Genomic DNA, 23,299 nt, shown 5'->3' on the forward strand with positions numbered 1-23,299 from the left:
TTTCTGTTTTGCTACCTGCAAAATCAGATAACTCTTTATTTTCTTGATTTCGTAGTGTGCTTTGAACTTCATGGACAAAAGTACTATTCTCAGCACCATAAATACATGCCTATAAACTACTTGCAAAATGCCTTTCTTTAGAAGGACATGATACAGCAAGCCACGGGATTAAGTGGTTTTTCAGTCTCTTCGAGACTTTTGCTCTTGCCTTTCGCATTGATATTTATCTTCCAAATTTGTCCTGGTACCCAATGCTGTCAATAGTTCAGCAGGACATTCCCCATAGGCAAACAAGGATTATCAAAATCAAACTCAGCGCCCCCCTCAAATCCTATTGTAATATTCTAAACAAAATCCTGAAGCCTAATTTTGAATTCTTCTCTCTTCCATTCTCTTTCAAACACGCCTTTTTCAAAAACCTTGACAAATACATACACTGATAATAACAGAAACAATATAATAACAGAGACATGACCAAAGCTTATTGCAAAGTGTTTGGCAGGTAATTCTGGATGGTAGTTCTGATGATGCTTGGTAAGCTTTTTAATTTCCCAAACAGAACAGGTAAATAATAAAATGCATAAACAAAATACTGTCAGGTTACAGTTTTGTCAGATAATGTGCTTAGGCTTTGCTGTGACTGTGATTAAATAATACAAAGAGCACTTCATGCAAGGTACCGAGCTAAAACAATTATTTAAGAGAGACATTAAAGCAAATCTGCTCCTCCACAAATCAATGACCTCTTGAGGTCCCTTCTACTCCTATTTTCTTTAATTCAGTGTTTAGTTTATGTATGTCTCTACAAATAATCTTTTGTGACCAGGCATAGCATGTCTGTAGAGTGCAAAACATCTTTTTAAATATGCTATACAGTGAATTTACATTTCTGTAAAGACATCTTGAAGCTATTTTACAACTAATAACTATTGGGAGCCCGTGTACTTGTTGGAGCTTAGTGGGACTGATTGCCTGTCATTATAAAGCCAAGAGACTATTGACATCTCTGATTACAGGAGGAAGGCTTTAGGCATGGAAGTTTCTGTAACTTTTCCATATATTTTTAAACATTTGTTTCATGGAAGAGCCATCATGTAATGGGACATTTTCAGATCTTGACAAAGGCCTGAAACTATCAATTTTACACTTTTTTTTACTCCCCCTTTTTTCACTTAGTTGCTTGGACAGGTGTATCCAGTTTTTCCACTAAGTTCCTCATATTTCACGATATTTTTTATATGCATATCGGCATGCATAATTACAACAAGGTTTATTCTACCTGATACACAAAAAAGGTAAGAAATTAAGAGAGTAGAATTCCTCCCAAGCATTTGAATTCTATTTTCAGCACTTCAGTTCTGCTATAAAAATTAGACATCAATTCCTATGACAATAAAGATTGGAAAAGCTTTCAGTCCAAATTTAATCTATTAAAAATTGACCTACCTATAAAGATTTTCTACAAGAAGCAAGGGAAAGGCAGAAACCCTTTATGTACCCTGATGTGTAAAAGTGAAATGCCTTTAAAGAATACTGAGAGCGCATAAGGTATAATTATTTTTCTTAACCGTTTTCATACTCTTACCCAATGTCACAACTGCAGTTACCACTGTCAGGATTTGCTTCAGCAAAATAAAAGCTGCAGCCAAGAAGATCTGTGGCCCAACTCTTTAACAGTGAGGATCTTACTGAAAAGGTAGTTTTCTTCTTGGTGAAAGACGAGGTCCCAGTTAAACTATAATATATCCTACTTTCACTCTCTGGAAAGAATATATTAATACTCATTAACTTGAAACTGAAATCAGGCATCAGAAAACATTACATAAATTACATAAATTTAGCACATAAATAAAAGATTTGCAAACAAAAAAATGTATGAGCTTCAAACCAAATTTTAAGCTTCTTACAGTTGAGTAGATACACTTTCCTACAAAGATGCTCTGTGGGGATATAAAAGGCATTTGCATTTTCTGACCAGACAGCCGATCTACTCTAAAATCAGCGTTGTGCTGGTTTACAGGGTTTGGCCCATGTATCCAAAAGCATCCGTGAAGATTTTGATCACCACTGTGTCACAGTTTGCATACATATGGAATACTGACTAAATCCTAAAGCCCTTACAAGCAGAAAATTTCTATTGATGTTAGAGTTTTATCTGATAAGGATTTAAAAATCAGATCCATGGCAATATACTATTCTACTGACCGTAAGTGTGGGCGTATAAAACATACATTCAAATATGGCACTTATGCAAACCCTAGAGACACATCTCACCTATCCAGCATGATGTTACAAGGTACGTGAAAAGTAGGAGTGAATAAAATTGTATTTAAGACTTTATCAATCTTCCAAGTCTCTCAAAGCACAGAAGTAGTATTACAACAGTTTCTACTACTGAAAACTTGTGGGACAGACTGAAAAGACAATCAGGCTCCACATCTTTTCTCTTTGCATTTCATAACACGTATCATGAAAATGGAATTAGGAGAGCAGAAAGGCGATGACTTGTTCAGACAAGTTCCTGCAATGCGATGGCATGTTGGGGCTTACACTATTTATCACTAGCATTGTTGCTAATGAACTGCGAAGTAGGAAAGCTTTATCTGTGTGCTGCCTGGGCTAATCAAGGGTGATGCTGGAAGAGACAGTGTTGCCTCAGCCCTGAGAGACGCCAAAGCTGCCACCACAGGAGTTACAGCTGAACACTGAGACGACACGCTTCCAAGATTTCACTCTCCGCTCTTTCTTAACTCATCCCAGCCTACTGAATCTTACAGCTGCAATTATGCTGGGCGAGGAGAGACGACCTACAACCGGTGACTTTGGAACTTCAGTGATCACTGAAGTGATGGAAGAAATCCTTTAAACTCTGGCGCTTGGGAGGCGGGGCTGCTGTGAGCCATCTCCACTGTGCTCAGTGTACTCTTAACTAACCCCTGCGTTGCCCGACATGCTCTTACAACACCTCTAACTATTCAGATGTCTTGGTGGGCGCTCTGTGTCTCCTCACTCTTGATTGCAGAGTGAAGTCCTCGTAAGAACTGACATTCCTGCCTCAGCATGCAACAGGCTGCACACATATCAGCCAGCACACGACGATGACACAGCCCCTGCGTTTCAGCTGATTGACCCAACCCCCAGCGAAACCTGTTGCCCTTTTGAGGTAAAATGTATTTTTCTATTATGGCACATGTTCAATATATACAGTTACATTACAACCAAAACAAAAGTGTCCTAAACACATAGGCTGAGATGTTTGACTACAACTTATTCATATTAATCGTTACTTGGAGTGGGATGCTGTTGTTCTATGGAAAGTTTTACTACGTTACTAATGACATTGTCTCAATATACAATCTATAATATATCTAAGTACATTGAATAGGTATGATTTCTTGTATAAACCTTCAATTAAATATACCTGTCTAACAATGTCACCTTGTATGCTTGTCTGAGATTGGTAAAAATATATATATGTATCCAGTCTCCCAGTGCACAGGATTCAGTGATTAATTTTTAACCTCTGCTGCCAGGCTTTGCTTTCAAATATCGGTTATTACACTGTATTTAGAGAACTATTTCCTCATTCCAAGGGAGAACAGAGTTCTGGAAAAATTCTTGATGCGCACACAAAATGCAAGAGAAGTAACTCCAATGTGGCCCACATTACAACACCCAGATTAGGGTAACAAGCCAGGTTACTTGCAAACTGTAAATGAAAAGTTAAGGAAGAAATCTCACAGATCCATACAGCCAAACAACAAAGCTGTCAAACAGCTGGTTCCAGCTCATCTGTTATCTTTTTCACAATGCTACATGGTTTATGCTAAATCACAATCCTAAGCCACAATGTTACTTGGGAAATCAATTGCTACAGTTAGGAAATATCTGACTGATTACAGCATCTCCAAGTTCTTATATTCCCTCTTTATCTTTGCAGGCTACATGAGCATTGCAGACAGAAAACAAAACAGCAGTCAATACACTAGCTGCAATATGGCTTCCTATGAGAAGGACAACGTTTAATTGGCTTTGATATTTGTCCTTGTCCAGTATGTGTTTCTCTGTGTGTAGGTGTGTGCATGTGTGAGCGCGCACGTTTTCTTCTCTTTTTTTTTTTTATGGTGCACTTCACTGACATATTTAATAGTCACTCATTACCATAGCATTTCTTTACCATAACTTACAAAGTCAAATTGGAGGATTATATTGTATTTACAAACAAGTTGGCACTTACAGAATAAATTACTGATTCCTCTTTATTTTTTATTTCATTTTATTTTCCTTTTTTTCTCCTCTTCTTTTTCACCCCAGGGCATCCAGAATTCAGGCAGAATAGTAAAACCTGCTGCCTGCTGCCATTATGCTACATTAACATGAGTAAATAGGATTCCAGCTGGTAGTCTCTTTCCCAATGGTTTGCTCGCTGCTGAGAGGCAGTGCCTTCCACCTTGGTTCACGTCCGATGCTCAGGAACTGTTAGTCAAGTGAAAGCAAAGGCTGCATGTTTTCTTCCTCATTCTTATCCATGCGTTTCAGCACCCCGGGATCCACAACCGACTGAGACCTGCAGAGGGATACCGTGTTTACTTGACATTTCTAGATCAAGAAAAATGAGGGTAAACCTCAGCTTTCTTCTGTTTACTTTAATTTCCGCCAGGGCTTAAAAATAATGGTATAGCATTACCCAAGCATCTGATCATGGCAGATGGGCAGAAAATACCCTTATGGAGTGATCACATGGCTCTAAAGGGCTCTAGTGCTGGTTTGTGGATATAGGAGCAAAAGGTGGAATAAGGTGGGTCTTCTTTTCTTCAGTGAAACAGGGTGCATCTCCAGCACACAACAGAGGGCCAACTAAGCTGTCTTTTGTACCGGCTTAAGCACTGATCCTCTCTACCAGAAGGTTATATGGTACCGGGCTGGTAGAGAACGTACAATGCAGCCACCCAGCTGGCTAATGGCACGCTGCAATTAGTGGCATGTGTTAGCTGGAAGCACAAGTTGCTCCTTTTCTGAATAGCTCTTAAATGCAACAGTGCAAGCTCCTAAGCCAACCCTAGGGAACCCTGCCATGGCCAGCAGGATTTCTGGAGCAGTGGACACATCTGTCAGACTCACTTATCAGCTCAACTGAACAGAGACGAGAAGGATGGTAAAGGCAAATTCAGTGATGATTGTAAAATTTCTCCAGATTTTCTGATTCAGCACAGAGGCATAACACTGATACTGGTACCCTGCAACAGCTATGTGTGAGGGTAAAAGAGGAAACCCCAGCCTCCAGCAAAATCAAAATGCTCTGTTAAAAACAAAGTCCCAAGCGTTAAGACGGGGTCTTAAACGACCTACGTCCCAGTTTGTCAAAAAGCAGACGCTTCAAGGGTACAGTAAAAGCAAACCTTGTTAGATGTTTCCCTTAGTGAGATGAATCTCATGCTAGAAATGCCCATTTCTCTTCCTTTCTGTAAAGATTTGAGCTGGCTAGAGCATATGTACATCTCTACAATGCCGGCACCTATTTTTGATCAGTAGAAGCCACTGCTGACTGCAGCACAGTGCTACAGATTTGCCCATTTGGAGGGCTACAGCACATAGAAAAACCTTTATGAATTCTGACCTCCCCTAAAACACAGTCAATCCCCCACTCTTATAAACTGCCATCATCCACTGAAAACAATGAATGAGGCTGGTAGCAGGAGACAATATGTGGCCTTTCTCAAAAAATCTAAAGAAAATCTTCAAAAACACAAGAAAAAAACCCATCTGAATTAAAGCCTAGGTCAAAACTTGAAACACAAGGATGTTTTCTAATAATACCACATTCTCTTACTAATGCTAAAATCAAGAAAATTAGCTTTAAAAATATGATGGTCTCTCTTGTGATAAACATAATTAAAGTTTTTTAATTAAAACTGTACAATAACCCTGATCTAGAATGCTGTCCAGTTCCTCAGACACAAAACTAAACCACTGAATTAAAAATGCTTCTTTTAAAATCCTCACAAGGCACCATTCCAAGGCAAAGCTGATTGAAAATTTGCTGGTGGGAAGCTGTACTCCTGGAAAATCCAGTTCATCAAGATAAAAAGTACTATGGAAGCATACTAATTTCAAAGTATTCCACCTGAATGTAAGCACTAATAGAAGACTGAGCCTCTTCCTCCACTGCCAATGTTTGAGAAGCCAAGGTTTCCAGTTCTCAACTGGGGAAGTGAAGGCGAGCCAGAAAGGCTGCAAACCTGGCCTCAAATTCCCAGTGAGGCAGTGTTGGACATAAATGCCCAGGGCCTCCAAACTCTCCAATGCCAAGGCAGATGCGAAAATGAAACTGCACAAAACCTGATCTACGGGTTGTAAGCTCAGGAGCCTAAATGCCTTGAAGAAGAGCGAGAAATAGTTTTCATTCAGTTTTAAACCAACATTTACTGTCATTTTTCATTTCATTCAGCAGCAATTCATGAATGAAGGTATGTAAAGCAAAAAAGGTCAGTGTAAGTCTATAGCGCCTTCTATCCACGTCTCACAAATAACTTTACAGACATTACTGAATTAATTCTCACAAAGCACAGCGGGACAGAGCTGTACTACAAAGCCCCATTGCAGAGGTAAAGAACCAAAGTCACACACGGATACTCTGAAAAGCTGATCAACACCGACATCTGCCCTGCAGGGTTAGGTGAGAAGAGGATGCAGGTCTCCAGCTGGGTGCCTCAGCCATGAAAGCCACAGGTGGACACAGCCACAGGCTAAACACGACTGCTGAGACAGCTGCAATGGCGCCACGTGATGTGAACATGTTCTCCCCAGATGTCTGTGGTACAGGGGGGATTAATTCCTCCTTATCTCCACCACCCTCCCCACGATCAGCCTTCCATTCAAGTAGAGGTCATCCAATTCACCAAAAGTTCGAGGAGAACTGGAGGAACATCAGTGGTTCATGTGGAGGCAAAAATGAGTAACAAAGAAGTGAATTCTCAGCAGAATTGGTTTAAGAAGGATATTCTTTCAGAGCAATAAACTAATTTTAAAATGGCATGCCAAATTAAACAAGATAATTGTTGGAGATCTGTTAGACACTTGTGAAATTTGTTCTCAGAAGTTAAGTCCTTTTCATTGATTTACTGTCATGGGTTTTTATACGTTAAAAACCTTCTTCTGCACTAACATACCACACTGAGTGTGGGTTTAAACTGAGAGAAACAATCCACCAGGAGCCAAATTCAGGTTAAGTTTATTTTTTAATGAAATAGAGTTTATCTGTTTTACCTTAACTTCTTATTTCTGTTTTAACACAGTCTGTGCACTTAATACATCGAAGCCTTGGGACTTTCTGTCCATCTTACTACTACTCCCTTCTACTTGGTACTAGCACAGTAAGTCTACTTAGTACTTTTTATCTCCAACAGCAGGGAAGGAGGATTCCAGCAGGTGCTGCAGGCATGCTAACTGAAAAAGAATGCGAAGAAGGTGAGGAAATTTCAGTTCAATATTACGTAGACACAAATTTCAACATGCTTATTTTCTGCAGTATGTCTCCCACTGTGTCAGCTAACCCAGACCGATGGAATGTCAATTTGAAGCTTACACTGAAGTGTAATTCTGCATGAAGGATTTTTCAAGCACAAGTTAAATGAGAATAAAAATTCTTCAAGAAAGAATGAAGAATCTGGTCAATCCGCTGTTTTTCCATTTAATAATGTGCCTGCCCAGAATAGTCTGGAAAAGTCTGCTCCAAAAGGTCTTGTCACAGCCCTCTCACACTTTATTTTTGCATCCTTGGATGAAGCTATTTACTCTCATGACTTCGTTTTGCAACAGTAAGACTTCTGCATTTCAGCCCCTAAATTCCACCCTTCTCTCCAAGACAGCTTCTCTATTGTCACATAAGTCTTGTATTACGGGCAAAACATATAAATGTATTGCTCACTCTTCCCCTTCCCCTGGCACTTTGCTGTCCCCTTTTCTCCATTACTTGTGTTAATTGCATCTTTGTCATATGGCTTCAGGACGTTTTTTAACTTCGCCTTATCCTAATTCATTCCTATCCAGTCTCTTGCCATTTCCCACTTCCAATGCACTGTAGGTTTTTTTCAAGACAAAATCACAGAATCACAGAATCGTAGGGGTTAGAAGGGCCCTTCAGAGGTCATCTAGTCCAACCCCTCTGTCAAAGCAGGGTCATCTAGAGCAGGTTGGACAGGAATGCATCCAGGCTGGTTTTGAATATCTCCAGAGAAGGAGACTCCACAATCTCTCTGGGCAGCCTGTTCCAGTGCTCTGTTACCTTTAAAGAAGTTTTTCCTCATGTTGAGATGGAATTTCCTATGTTCCAGTTTGTGCCCATTGCCCTTGTCCCGTTGCCAGGCACCACTGAAAAGAGTCTGGCCCCATCCTCCTGACACCCACCCTTTAGGTATTTATAAGCATTGATGAGATCCCCTCTCAGTCTTCTCTTCTCCAGGCTAAACAGAGCCAGGTCTCTCAGCCTTTCTTCATATAAGAGATGCTCCAGTCCGCTGATCATCTTTGTAGCCCTCTGCTGGACTCTCCAGCAGTTCCCTGTCCTTCTTGAACTGGGGAGCCCAGAACTGGACGCAGTACTCCAGATGTGGCCTCACCAGGACAGAGTAGAGGGGGAGGATGACCTCCCTCGACCTGCTGGCCATGGTCTTTTTAATGAACCCCAGAAGACCTTCTTGGCCACAAGGGCACATTGCTGGCTCATGGTCATCCTGTTGTCCATCAGGACTCCCAGGTCTCTTTCCACAGAGCTGCCCTCCAGCAGGTCAGCCCCCAACCTGTACTGGTGCATGGGGTTATTCCTCCCCAGGTGCAGCACCCTACACTTGCCCTTGTTGAACTTCATAAGGTTTCTCTCCACCCAACTCTCCAGCCTGTCCAGGTCTCTCTGTATGGCGGCACAACCTTCTGCTCTGTCAGCCACCCCTCCCAGTTTTGTGTAAACAGCAAACTTGCTGAGGGTACACCCTGTCCCCTCATCCAGGTCATTGATGACAATGTTGAACAAGACTGGACCCAGTACTGACCCCTGAGGAACACCGCTAGTTACAGGCCTCCAACTGGTCTCTGCGCCACTGATCGTAACCCTCTGAGCTCTGCCATTCAGCCAGTTCTCAATCCACCCCACTGTCCACGCATCTAACCCACACTTCCTAAGCTTACCTCTGAGGATATTATGGGAGACAGTGTCAAAAGCCTTGCTGAAGTCAAGGTAGACAACATCCACTGCTCTCCCCTCATCCACCCACCCAGACAATCCTTAAACTTCACTGCTTTTTTTCTTTTTTATTCCTATGGCAATCTCCTGTTGTTTCCTCTCTATTTTCCAAAAAAATATCTGCCTTTCAAACCGCGCTGTCCTCCCCAGTCTATACAAAATTTTCCAGCCAAAATCATCTTCCTAGCTGAGGACTCTGAAAAAATTTTATCCTATTTGATTTGCTTCCAGAGTCTCTCTCCCTTTTGCATCAAATGCCATCTCCTGAAAATGAATTCTCAGCTTAGCATATTCTGACTTAATTTTAATGACTTAATTTTAATATTGTTTTCTGTCCTGTCTATTCTTTTCTAATTCATTACTAGTGCTACCCTTTATGAGCTGCACTCTGACTTTTGCTGCACTGCTCAACTTTTTCTATCCCCCTGCTGTAAGCTTTACCCTTTCTCTTCTACTGCCCTGGCAAGGTTGGACCAGGTTTATCCCTCCCAAGTGAATCACCTCACTGCTTCCATAGTTACTGGAGAGGTAACTAACCCCTTCCTATACTTTACTTCTTTTTGAATAGCAAAATGCAGCAAGCAATTATCTTCTCAAAGAGAAGAATATCAGAACACCAGGATGTTTGCCAGAGTCGAGTATAACAAGTGGCACTGGTTTTTGTCCTGGTTCTCCTCACTACATTTGCTCATGTTGTGTGCAGTCACTGTGACTGACAGTTCAGACGCTGTCAATGTCCTGGCACCTACAGGCTGGTGGATACCAGGCACCGGCCTATGAGATGGAGGAAGGTAAGAGTCATCATCACCACTCGACTGCATAATTGGCCCCAGTTGACCCTCTGCACCGAGGCTGACTGCAGCTAGCACTGTCTCTCTAATACATACTGTAGGCTGGGGTGACATATCAGCTTATTCCAAAAACAGTACTGCACACACTACCCATAGAGCACTGTAAAAATAATCAGCTGTGATGAGATCACAACTCACGTGCGTAATAATCAACACTATGGTCTATAATGAAGAGTGATCTTCTTAAAGGAAAAAAAAAGATCCTTGTAATAAACTGAGGGAATTACCTGCAACTTCATAAAAGAGGAAGGCAAATGTTAACCTCATGGCAATACTAGAAGACCACAGTACCTTTAACCCACCTTTTCATGGATTTGGGAGAGAGATCCTTTTCTATGTCCTTTGCAGGAGCGTTGTAAGAGTCCGCATTGCATTCACTGTCATCATCGTATTCATGGTCAAGCAGTGTTCTTGCCCACGTTCCCATGTCGTAGGGAGGCAACATTCCTCCGAACTCTGAAGGCAGGATCTCAGGGTGTATTAGCTGATGCAGGCTGTTGAGGTTATTACCATGCAGGAATATCTGTATGTACACATGCAGGTAAAAACAAAGCAGTATCACAAAAATCATCAAAGCCCAAATTACATCATCATTATTAGAGGATATTGTACAGTTCCAATTATCTGGCTGTGTTGGGCTAACCGAGATGGCCACCAATGCACACACTGCCTCTGCCTTAAGCACGGCCAGAATATGCTCATAAACCTATAAAGTGACTTCAGCATAAATGACTTAAAATGTTTGCAGCACGAGGGGCCTAAGGAGGGTAAGAACCGATGCCAGGTAACTAGCCAGACTGAAGACTGGACAGACAGACTGCCTATCTTTTGTTATTTGCTTTCCCTAATCCTGTGAATTAAATTAAGTAAATAAATTAAGAACATAAATAATAAATGAAATTAATATTCACCATATACATTATGGAATATTTATTGACTTTCAGCATCCAGCCGTGAGTTCTATAAATAAGATAAATAGTGCAGTGTAATGAAAACTCCACTGGAAATGGAAATATTTTCTTATTTAATATGGTGATACTACTAACTACCATCAGTACTTCACAATATATGAAGTATGTAATAATAGTAAAATAATTTCTGTGACAAGAATGAGGGAATAGTTGGTGGACAACTTGATATTTTCCATCAATGTTTTGGTAGACTGATTTTCCTATATGCTTTACAGTTATATATATGTCTATTAATATGCCATATGAATACTTGTATTTATGTTTATCTTTAACCTTATTGTTTCTCCTCAGAGATCTGGAACATGTGACCAATGAGCACTAGAAACAGAGCACCTCTGGATTTGGACAGCCTTCTCCCACAGACCCAAGGGACCTGCAGACTTTCCACGGGAGGAAATACCTGCTCTTGGGTACGGCTACACAGCTCACAGCAGCTATGTCTAGACTAGTAAGTAAGATGGGCCAGGATACACCCTTTGGGACTAGGAGCAAGTGCCATGGCACACAAACATCCATATGGTTAAACTTCTTTCATCTCCAGAACAAGCTCACCTCATCCATGCTGCTCACTGGTCCATGCTGTCTCCAAATTGTTCCTGGGCAACGTCTTAAGAAAGCACCAGCTGGCACTGGCCAGTGCCCTGCCAGCAAGTGCCTGTACAATTAAACTGGAGGAATGGCAGTGCCCAACCCTGTGTAACTGACTAGCACAGAAGCAGCCAGGAAGGCAAGGTAGGATGTTGCCTCCTAGCAGCTGTAGGTTGCCTCCTAGCAGCTGTAGGCTGCCTCTCGGTCCCCACGGGGCAGGCAGGGGTGCGCGCACAGACAGACCTCAAGCGTTATCGATTCACATTCCACTTCCCCTTGCAGGGACTTCTCTGGACAGCTATACCCTTAGCATACTTATCAAGAGGTAAATTCAAAAGACAAAAAGACCAAATATATGCGTCTTGTACGGCTTATTTCTGCCCATCTTCCAGTCAGCTGTGGAGACGGGAAGCTTAATATGACATATATTAAAAAATAAAAAATAATCCATGATAAATGCAACAGACAAATAGCGAGCCTGCTAAAATTCTGAAGAGAATGCTGCTGGGTTTGGGGTTTTTTTCACAGTTATTTGTTCTGTCTCATGGTTTTTTTAAAGCTGATTTTAAATTTTATGTGCTGGGCATAATTTTCACATTTTGACATTAAGTTTTGGACTCTAAAACCAATATTTAACCACCTGACTACTACTTTTTGGTATTCAGTATTGACAAAAACAGTTGTAAAAAGTCAGCATTTCTAAAATATATGCCATTGATTCAGGTGTCTAAATAAAAAATTAGATGCTAACTGATAAGCACCCATGTTCAACTGCCTTGTCAATTATTTTTAATGTTGTAACACGCCCATGAGCTGTACTTACTCCTTGGTTATGCATACACAGTACTTGACTGAAAAAGGCCCCGTATCTGGCACTATAATGTTCTTTGTTGAAGCTGCAGTCAACGGAGTGCAACTGAATCCTGCAAAATGGGTCTTCATTTGCATATTTATAACAGATATTACATAAAAGGCTTTGTGATCTATAGTTCAAAATCTGTGAAAACCAGAGGCCTCTCAAGCATAATCTGTCAGTAAAAAACAGCTAAACGCCAAGGATCATTGTGGCCTTGTCGACTGTGTTTGAGGAGAGAAAATACAGAGCTGCTTACAAAGCTGATCCCATCAAAAAAAAAAAAAATCTTCACATTCTTTATATTGGCTCTGTACATGATGCTGATTGTGTTTTCCTGGATGACAAACTTCCTGTTACAGAAATAATATCATTCTATGTGCTATCACCACCAAGCTCTAATTTAATTGCACTGATGCAAATGCTGCAAATTCAGCAACATCTCAGAGGCTGCTCGTGCTTATGCACAGATGCATCCACACAAATTTCCTTTCATTGACTTTCATCCAAATCAGTATTTGCAAACTACGATACACCAGCTGTGTATTTTAGTTCATCCTAATGTCAAGGAAATCACACTAGGAAAGGACTTCATACTCACTACCTCTGCTCTTAAAAGACAGACACAAATAATTTTAATAGAAATTGAAATTAATTTAATAGAAACTTAATAGAAGCTGTAATGTTGACAATAATTTTTATAAAACCCAGGAGAAAGCATATGCTTACATTTTAAAATATACTTAAGTGCACTGTTTGACTGTCTTCTTGAAGGATAATGCTGTAAAAGTTCCTAAAACAGTTAAAGATGCATTTAATGCAGATGTATTTAAATACTTTCCACCAAGAGCAAGCTGATATATTCTGTATATCTACTTTATTAGAGTATGATACATCTGCTGACTGTAACTGCCAGGTAATGGACAATTAAACAAAAGAATACCCTTTTTCGTGTCTTCTCCTTTAAAAAGGGCCGTATAACTGTGTAGAGAGCATGGATATACCACGGCTGATTGACGAAATGTATTCCTCCAAACCGAGCCGGGAAGCTGTCCTGAATGTCACAAAACAAATACATACAATGTGAATTGACTCTTAGTAGAAGTTGCACATGCATCAAATCTTTTTTTTTTTTTTCTGAATGCTTTCATTTCAATAATAAACCTTAAACAAGAAGAAACATTCTTCAAAATTGTATCCTCTCAGTTGTGTCCATTCAACTTCAACACCAAGCAGCAACATGCCCTGGAGAGAGCAGGGAGGAAGCGTACTGAGACAGCTGTGGCATTCAAATAAAGGCACGTCATTTCTAAACTCCAGAAATGCTTTAAACATTAATGGTTTGACCATAATCCATCTATGCAATATATTTTTCTCTTTTCCACTTCTACGGATTTCATTCATTTTTAATAGTAACCATCTCAACTCTTCCAGCGTCATTGAAGAGCACTAGAAATGTCCTTCGTTTCCACCTTAAAAAGAAAGTGTAAATCTAAACTACTATTTAAAATGTCTCCAATATTATCCATATTTCATAAAACTGAAAATGCATTAAACATGCTGCATAAACTGTTATGCAATATCCATGACAGTAATTCTCGTCACATAGTCAGGGGCCTTTTGGGAGCTTAAATGTAAGGATAGCACATCTGTATTGAAGCAATGACTTTTCTTGCTGAAAAACACAAGGGGCAGACAACTCACCAGGAAAGATTCTGATTTGCATTTTCAATTTCTAAGTCAAGAATATGCCAGAGGGTTTGGCAGTCTGAAGAGGGCAGCCACTCTGCCCTGGAATACCTTTGCCAAATTCACTGTGTGTCCTCATTTTGTCTTTGCCTGGTTGATCATACGCTCAACCAATGCAAAAAGCTGCTGCTGTCTCCCAAGTTGCCTGGAGTTACAGCACTGAGCAAGGAAGCAGGAGGAGTAAACAGGTACGTAAATTGATGCATGTCCTCTTTTGTTTTCAGGGGTTATGTCAGAACCTTCTCGGTGTTCAGGCATACAGGCTTATTAAGTGAACGGCTTTCATCTGAACCCTTATTCAACAGGTGGCCCCCTCTAGGCAACCATGGTAGTCACCTAGATCAAAACCAGATTCCTCACAACAGCAGCAATTCCAATCTCTGGCTTTACAATACAGGTACAAACAAGGACATGTTCCCCAGCTACACCTCCTTCTCCTCCTGTGTGGATGCACTAAAGGCAGCTTCAGGTCTGTGTCAGTGGGATCAGAGGCTCGAAAGGAGGCAATCAAACGGTGAGATGGGGCACTTCGTGCAGAGAGATCTATTTTGTCTCCTCTGGAGACAAGATAGCAGGCCACGTAGAAGCATTCAACAGCCTAGATATAATCCACATTTGAAGCATACTGATTTAAGGCCATACAGCACACAGCAAAAAAACGGCCAAGAAAAAGTCATAAGCTATACCAACCCATCAAGAACTTAAGGAAGGCAGGAACTGTAGGAAGGAAATCATCAATGAAATGTTCCCAGATAGGAATATGCTTTGAAAAAGTGCATATGCCAAAAAACCTCCTTAGTTCTGTGTACAGAGTTGTGGGAATAACGAAGCCTCTGAAGGGGTCACTCGCTCCTCTCAAAAGTACCATTCAAATACTGGCAGGAACGCCTAACCCCAGGGTTTTGTACATGAGGGCGCCACCTGCCTCCAAATTGCAACAACTTGGTGGATTACCAGATGAAATATTTTCCATCAAGGAGGCAACGCCTTAACAATGATCTACAGGGAGGATGACAGCTACATCACACACCACTAACATCTGGCTGGCCACAGCACAACAGTCAGTGCAATTAACAGTCTGTTTTACAGATTTTCTCCAGAAACATTTGATTAACAGTGGCCTTGAAATAAAAAAATCCAGTTGAAAGACTGTGTTACAGAAGCCTCATCTTGCTAAATGCCTAGTTCCTGTCAGTGCCGACTAAACGTCAAACAGGATGGTTGATAATTTGACATGTAATTCACCCAGTTCAATATCGTAAATCCCCAAACACCATTTTGAGAACACAACCTCTGATGTACAGAAGGTAGTAAATTATGTCCCTATCACAGCAACCCCACGAATCCATTAGGAAGGATAAATCACTGGATGACACCTTAACCTTTAGTTGCAGGAGATACCAACCATTCATCTGCAGGAGGTTGTCTTGATTTGGTTTGTGATGGCTGCTGCTCCAGCAAAGAAGTCCGGTGCAGCATGCTATGTAGCACGCACAAAAGAGCACACACTAGAGCTGCAAAAGACATCTTTTGCTAGTTTCATCTAGATGTCTTTGAAGATATCTTAAGAGTTAACTCTGGAATGGTAACTGTGTTAAGCCTCATCGGGGTCAAACGCTTTTCATAATGTGAGCATTATGGAAGACAGCAAAGCAAACTGTCCGTTCCTGGCTGCGTGCCTTCCTGCGTGATTTTATAAGCTTTTAAATTAACGTAAGTGCCCCAAAACTTACACAAACCAAGTTATGAAATGTTTGCTCTATATTGCTCAAAAAATGTCTCCCACAGAAATTGAGGACAATTTGTGAATGAGAAGATCTCAACAGGCAAACAGCCACGCACACACACAGATTCAGAGCCGAGAGCCAAAGCTATTTGTATTCTACCGCGGGCTCAGAAGGGATGATTTGTCAATACTCAGTGTCTTTATAAAGATATTAAATTTCTAGCAGATATAAGGAGTAGCTTTAGAAAGTACCACTTTGACACCTCCACTATCTTTTCCTGCATCTTGGTAACAATGTACATGGAAGATCATGAATATATGTGGAATGATCCTCAAATAGAAGATGCCACTTGATATTAAAAGCCAGTTTGTCTCCGTGTTTTTCAGCAATTCTAAAGGCATTTTCCAGAACTGACTAAAGAAGTCAGGTATTTATCAATTTCTGTGAGTGAACTGAGGTGCCCAAATCCAGAACCACTTCCTAAGGTGCAATTAGGAACCCCCAATATTTGGGCCTGGAGAGAGAAAGGGTGATTTGGTCACAATGATCCTCCACTCTACACAGTGCTGGGACTAGAATTCAAAAGCTGCTGAACGCAGATCTAAAACCCAATCTCAACAGCACCTGGTGAGAAAATAAAAAAGTGGAATAAGCAACTACAGCTGCTGGAGAAACAGGTGTCAGAAGGTTGTCTGGCTCTTCTCAGACAGATCTGACTTCCACATGGGGATTTGCCAGACAGATGGCCAGCCTACACCAACAGCAGGTAGGAATTTCTTCCAAATCATTGATTCTTGTGGGTTTTTTGCATAGATTAAGTCACAAACGTGGTGGCAGCCACAACTGCCTCTGCAGACATATTGCACTTCAACAGAAAAGTCTGTAATCCATGAATCACACGAATGCTAAGTAAAAGGAATCACATGAATGCTAAGTAAAAGGAATCCCATGCCAGAAAACAGTAAGAAATGGAGATCAGCCATGAAGCGAGCTGTACATTTGACTGGAAAAGCAATAAACCTGATGGGGCATTACCAAGCCACTAAAAAGAACTAATTATATGTACACAGTGTGTGGATTTTTTTAGTGTTCACAATGACCTCTGTTTATGCAGCAGACCACAACCTAAGCGTGCCTCTGTTGAACACAATTTGGGATGTGGCCATGCCACAGACACAGGCAAGCAGGTAGTTACTATTAGGGACCACAGTCCTCGCCATACAAGGCTTACAAGTGACAAATAATAGCGGGCTGCCAAGGAAGAGGCAGACCCCTACACTTCTGTTTGCAGGACCAGGAGACTGCCCGTGCACGGCAGTAACTGACCTCTCCTCGATCATCTAGAAGCCACCATTGGAGAACGATCCCAAGCAAACCGCCTCACCGAGTTTCCATCTCTGATGTCATGGTTCCGCTCCCTCACGGCACAGCAGTTTTATCTCTCTGCCACACATCACTCATCCAACCTGTCTTCTCCACAAGCTTCCTCTCTCAGGACCCAGCCGCTGTTGCCTGCTGCCGCCCTTGGCACATGCTAAGAAGCCAGATTTCTGCTTGCTGAGCACCACATCCCACCCTGTGCTGGACTCAGCCATCACCTGAGCCAGCTCTCAGGCTTTCATAGAGGGTCCTGCTCTCCGCTGCGGCCCGCAGAAAATATTACAACAAAACCAGTATATGACAGTTTCAATAGTACCTAAGAGAGGAAAGTGACAAATTCCTAATGAAAATCAGCGTGAGTCTTAGTGGTGTCAGAACTGTTATCACAGAGATAATAAAAATGGCCCACCTTTTTCATCATTACCAAATGCAAAAAATTAAAGAACTTCTTAAAACCCACAGCATTCTCCACACCTTGGGTATTGTGTCTACCTATAAACCTGCCTTTAAAGCATTAGCCTCCCCCCCTAGCTGAAATCAGTACTGGAGTCAAATTTGTTTGTACAGCTCTTAGAAGTGTAGTCTTAGAAGCTGGTGAGACCGCTGTGTGCCCGAAGGTGCACTGGCAGCCCAGCCACACCAGGGTCTCACAAGCGTGCTGCGCATCACCTGCAAACAGCCCTTCTGGAAACACCTTGCCACATACTAACACCACAAGAGTGCTTGGGAACATGTGCTCTGGGGTCTGTTTGAGGGTTTGCTGTCCTTATGGGTAGTGAAAGTGTTTTGGCGGACGGTCCAGAGGCACTCTTCAAAGGACTGTCTAGACAAATATAATGAACGCCGTTTACTAAAGGCTGTGTTTGAGTGCTGTGATGAGTTCAGGCCATAGCATCTGCAGGCGACAAGAGGCTGCAGAGTCAAAACTGGGAAAACTGCATCTTCCTAACAAAAATCACAAACTGAAAGATAGCATATTAAATTAATATCTTAAATGTCACTTGAGAGTTATTCCTGAAGATAACAAATTCAGGTCTCCTCCAGCTATTTCAAAAAGTCAAGCACTTCAGGGAGACAAAAAAAAGTCATTACGATGAACCAAAAAAAGTACCTTCATAATGGAAGGCTCCACTAGAAAGACACTGAAACATTCTGTCTGATGCAAGATGCACCACGACTAAACTTAATTTTTAGCACGTTAAAGAGGAAATCATGGAAAATCACAGAAAGAAAAGGCTCTGATCAGAAAGAATATTTCACTTCCTTAATACTCCAAGAGTTGAATTACCAGAGGAACCAAGAGCCACAGCCATCCACATCAGGAAAGGAAACCCAAGTCTTACTCCCAAACTGTAAGTTTCACTGAAGGTATGAAAGAGTAAGGCGTTCCTAATACCAAACTTCCTGCGGGCATCCATCCATGACAAGGGTAATTGCAATGCCTCAAAACAAAATAACCCGTGTGTCCAGACTGATCACCTGTGCTCAAGGCATGACCTCAGACTGGGACCCTATCCAGTGGTATGGTAGGATGATGAAGAGACTGAAAAGTGAAAACGTGCAGTCTAAAAGAGTTTTGATTGTTTTGTTTATGAAAACAAATACTGGAAGGCAGATGCTATCTATAAACACACTAGGGAGAATAAAGAACACTGACACCCAAACAAATGAGAACAAGTTCATCATGAACACAGCTAGACTGGAAAGCGGTGGACAGCTTTGAATCATCAAATATCCAACAAGTCTGGGGGGGAATAAGCAACCTACCTCATTTTGAGACAAAGATTACTAAATTATGAGGAAGCTAAGCTTCAGGTTGTCTGTAACAACAGGAGACTTCACCTCTGTCCCTCTGTGTTAAAGCCCTTTAAGGTTCAGATCCAAAAAGAATTTCAGGTTTCAATGGTGACTATGACGTTTTTCTCTCCTAGCTTGAGCTTTTCATTTTTATTAAACAATGTTGAACCATTTCTAAGACAAACAAAAAGTGCCCAAATAAATTTTTGTTACTGTGTTCAACCAAAAGAGCCCTACCTAAAGGCAAATTAACATCATTCAGTGACATTCCTACCAAATAAGATTTAATTATCTAGAACTGGATGTTGTCATTTTACTAAGAAGCTTCCAGTGAAGCAATTTGACTTTTGGCAGTCCTCCTTTTCATTTCTATTAGTCATTTTATCTTACAGCTCATATAGAAATATGTTAAATTGAATGAGTTGAGAAGAGAGAGAGATGGTATCCATCCAGTGAGAATATTGCTCTTTTTATTGAAGTATCTGTTTTAATTTCAAATAATCTTCCATCTTTCACTTCAATATGCTACTCATAAAAATTATATATTGGTTAAATTAATTAGGTGGATAGGGATTTAAAAGCCATCTGACAACACGTGTCTGCATGTTTATATATAAATATAATAAAATTAAAAATCTACATAGATTTTGTGCTTCCACTATTTGGATAAAGGGCTCAGATCACTCTAATTTTTTTAATTAGAAGGGCTTGATAAAGACAATATTTTGTATAAACCCTCTAATTTTCATTTGGAATTACTTTATTTTTGCAAATTAACTTCAAGAGGTTTTGGCCTGATTTTTTTAAAAGTTTTAATTAGAAATTGTGTGAAATTCTTTTAGCAATTTTTGCTTGTTTTGACAGGGGCTTGGGGGTTTGGGTATTTTATTTCCCTTGTCTCATTTGTTTAGTTTGAACCTGGAAAAATGAAGGCCTTAATTTTAAAGAGGAAATAAAAAATGCTGTTTTGCGAGGGCAATTCTGTCTTCAACTACAAACGCTGTATCTTTTTTAATTCTAAGTAACACTTCATTTGGAACATGAGATATTAAAAAGGCAGGGGGGAATCAAAACGCAAACCTTTTCACAGCATGATGCTGTTTCCAAATTGGCAAAACCAGGAAAAAGTTAAGAAAGATGGTAGAAGCAGGTTCTTCTATACTGTTTTCTTTTCCTGTGATGAAAATCATTCTTTACAATAGGCAATTATCAGATAGTGATTTCTTCTGTGGAAATTCCCATAGGGGGAGAAAAATCCATTTTCCAGGCAGCTTGTGAATGTCTTATTAGATTAAGATTACAGATAAATGGAAAAAACACTATACTGCAAACCACTGTGCATAAATATAGTAACAATACCTTCATAATGCTGGTGGAATAAAAATAATGGGCAAAATTACTGTTCGTAAAAATGGCATACTCTCATTCCTGAAGGCAAAAATCTTTGGCCAGGGACTGTGGAGGAGGAAATGAAATGCCACACCAGCATCTCAGCTTGTACCGTCCTCATCCTGAAGTCACCCTCTGTTTGTCAGCGAGGCTACCCTGATGCCCTAACTGCCCTTGGCCTCTGCAGAGACCCCTGACCACAAGACTACTGTCATGATGCTTTTCATCATGTAGAAAGCCTCCACGGCCCTGAGGCCATTTCAGAGAGGAGCATCAGTAGTTATCAGATAGCCCCTGCCTTGTGCCCAACTGCGTCCAAACGTGAGTAGGCTAAACAGTACCTTACCTAGAATTGCCTTAGGGGAGCTACACTTATTTGGTCTGTTTTATTCAATCACAACGTGATCTCTTATACTCTCTCGCATTTGCTTCCTAGCAAAAGGAAGGAAGGGAAATCTTAGGATAATGTTAGGACAATGACTGAAAGAAACAATGACAAGGAAGAAACCACAGAAATAAGATAAAATTGAGGAGCAGAGGAAATGAGAAGAGAATAAATTAATTCAGGGAGGGATATAGAGAAATTACTATGATGCACAAGAGAAAAACAGATTCATCACGTTCCTCTTCTAGGCCCTCTTCAAAACTTGCACAGAAAGGCAGGGAAAGAGAAATGTAAAGTATTCCTACATGGAGGACCCAAGTTTTATAGTCACGTGTCAAAGACAGATTTTGCAGACTTAAACTTAAATAGGGTAAGTAAATACCAAATCTTATGCCTTCCATATAATTTCTGCATATCATCCCAACTGAAACTTTCCCAGAAGAACCAAGGCCAGTTTATGGACTTTTAATTCTGGATTGCCTTCAGCCAAGATTTGCAAGAAACTACATCTGAACTGACTATCCTCAGCAGTATATCAGTATAGCTGTCCAGGCAATGGGGCACACGGGTCTGCAGGTGGATAGGGTGAACAGAGATACTGCACAGAGGCAAAAATCCAAGTTTCCCTGTTGTGGAAGCTTTCAAACAGCATTGCGTAGCTTCGCAGTGCCAACAAGTTACGGAGTTAAAAGATACCGATTCTCCAACCAGAATATTCACTTTTTTCCCTGGAAACGGAGAACCTCTGAGCTGTTGTCTACAATTTTATTATCCCAAGCTCCCCCAAAAATGCGACTCTCAGTTTCACACAGGATGCATTAAAATTGGGTTACCACTTTATCAGTTTCAATTTACAATTATACAATAGACTGAAAACCGTAGTGATTCAAGAGTTATTTCATGAGCCATATGTTTCCTCATACTATGAGGAATCAATCTCCATCACTGCAGTAGGCACTAAGAGCAGTAATCGCTTTAGCCATCCAATTTTAATCTGTCACTCCATGCAAATGAGAGTCCTGAGAATTTAACTGAACTGTAAAATTAGAGGGATAGTGATTTAAGAAAAATCAGCTGAGGACAGCCACTGAGATCTAGAATGCAGCATAATTAAGCTTTAAATTACTGGGGAAATTGAATAACTGACTGGAGATCCAATAATAAGTATTATATTTTATTAAAAGAGAGGTATCATGAACTATGCAGCATACAAATTTTCAAGAGGTCAGTTCCCAGCAGCACAAAATTATTTCCAGTTCCAAAAAGTGTTCAAATAGCTTTGTCATAATACAGAATGGAGATTTATTTCAGCCTTTCAGCTTCAAGAAGGCCTCAGTCTGAACTGCTCAGCTACATTTTATTTTTACAAAGGTGTGTGAAAAGATACCGTTTCCTACAAGGTAACTCCACCTCAGCCTCCCTCTTCTGCTGCACTGCTGAACGACTGCTGGTGGTATACACACGAAAAATGCTCTTGGGAGCCCAGGGAATTTCAATATTGTTTGAGGGAGAACTGTCATTCCAGTTATTACTCTGGAGGATCGTAAATCACTGTTGCTGAATTCTAACTTCAGACATCAATCCCCTGTCTTTTTAAAGCCATACAAGCAAGGCTGCCTCCGTGTTAGCTGATATGAAGAAAACACTCCCAGTAAAAAAACAGAGATTCACAATATCTGGGCAAATAAATAATTATTTGTTTTTATCATACATGTCTAGGACAAAGCTAATATGTTTATTTTGCTATCAGTATGTGCCAGTAACGAATAAATGTGATGCTAGAATCTATCCTAAAAGCACACTTTCGGAACTCTTGAAAATTCATATCCAAGCAGTTGGAAGATCAAAATCAGAAATGCAGATCTCTTCTTGCTAAGACAAAAGTGGAACCTATGTGAATGTTTTCTCAGCAGTAGCCTCATTCCATGTTACATGGATATCCACAGAGAAAAAGAACTGAACTCTCAAACCACCCGGAGTGCCGGGTCCGGTGCTGGGCTCCCCAGTAGAAAGCAGACAGGGACATACTGGAGTGAGTCCAGCAAAGGGCCGTGAAGATGCCTAAGGGAATGGAGCATGTCTTATATGAGGAGAGGCTGAGAGTGCTGGGACTGCCCAGCATGGAGGAGAGAAAACTCAGGGGGTTCTTATCAATGTATATAAATACCTGAAGGAAAGGTATAAGTAGCTGGAGCCAGGCTTTTTTCAGCGGTGCTCAGTGACAGGACCCAAGGCAATGGGCGCAAATCAAAACACAGGAGGGTCCTTCTGAACATAAGGAAACCACGTAAGAGTGCACAGTTATGAACAAGTCAGACATTGATGAAAAATATAAAATCACTGAGGCTACATGAGGTCTTTTTAGCTGCTA

General features: G+C 40.8%; 1 protein-coding gene across 1 annotated transcript in view; it reads right to left on the reverse strand.

The window, feature by feature from the left end:
• Window positions 1-4,479: 4,479 nt before the first annotated feature.
• Window positions 4,480-23,299, reverse strand: part of CLVS2 (clavesin 2) — a 52,016-nt gene continuing 33,196 nt past the window's right edge. Inside the window, exons 3-5 of the mRNA XM_054196426.1 lie at window positions 13,445-13,555; window positions 10,392-10,612; window positions 4,480-4,567 (exon numbers count right to left, since the gene is read on the reverse strand). Of these exons, the coding sequence (XP_054052401.1) occupies window positions 4,480-4,567; window positions 10,392-10,612; window positions 13,445-13,555 (420 nt within the window). The remainder of the gene's footprint in view (window positions 4,568-10,391; window positions 10,613-13,444; window positions 13,556-23,299) is intronic.

Source organism: Rissa tridactyla, chromosome 3 (assembly GCF_028500815.1).
Source record: "Rissa tridactyla isolate bRisTri1 chromosome 3, bRisTri1.patW.cur.20221130, whole genome shotgun sequence".
NCBI lineage: Eukaryota > Metazoa > Chordata > Aves > Charadriiformes > Laridae > Rissa > Rissa tridactyla.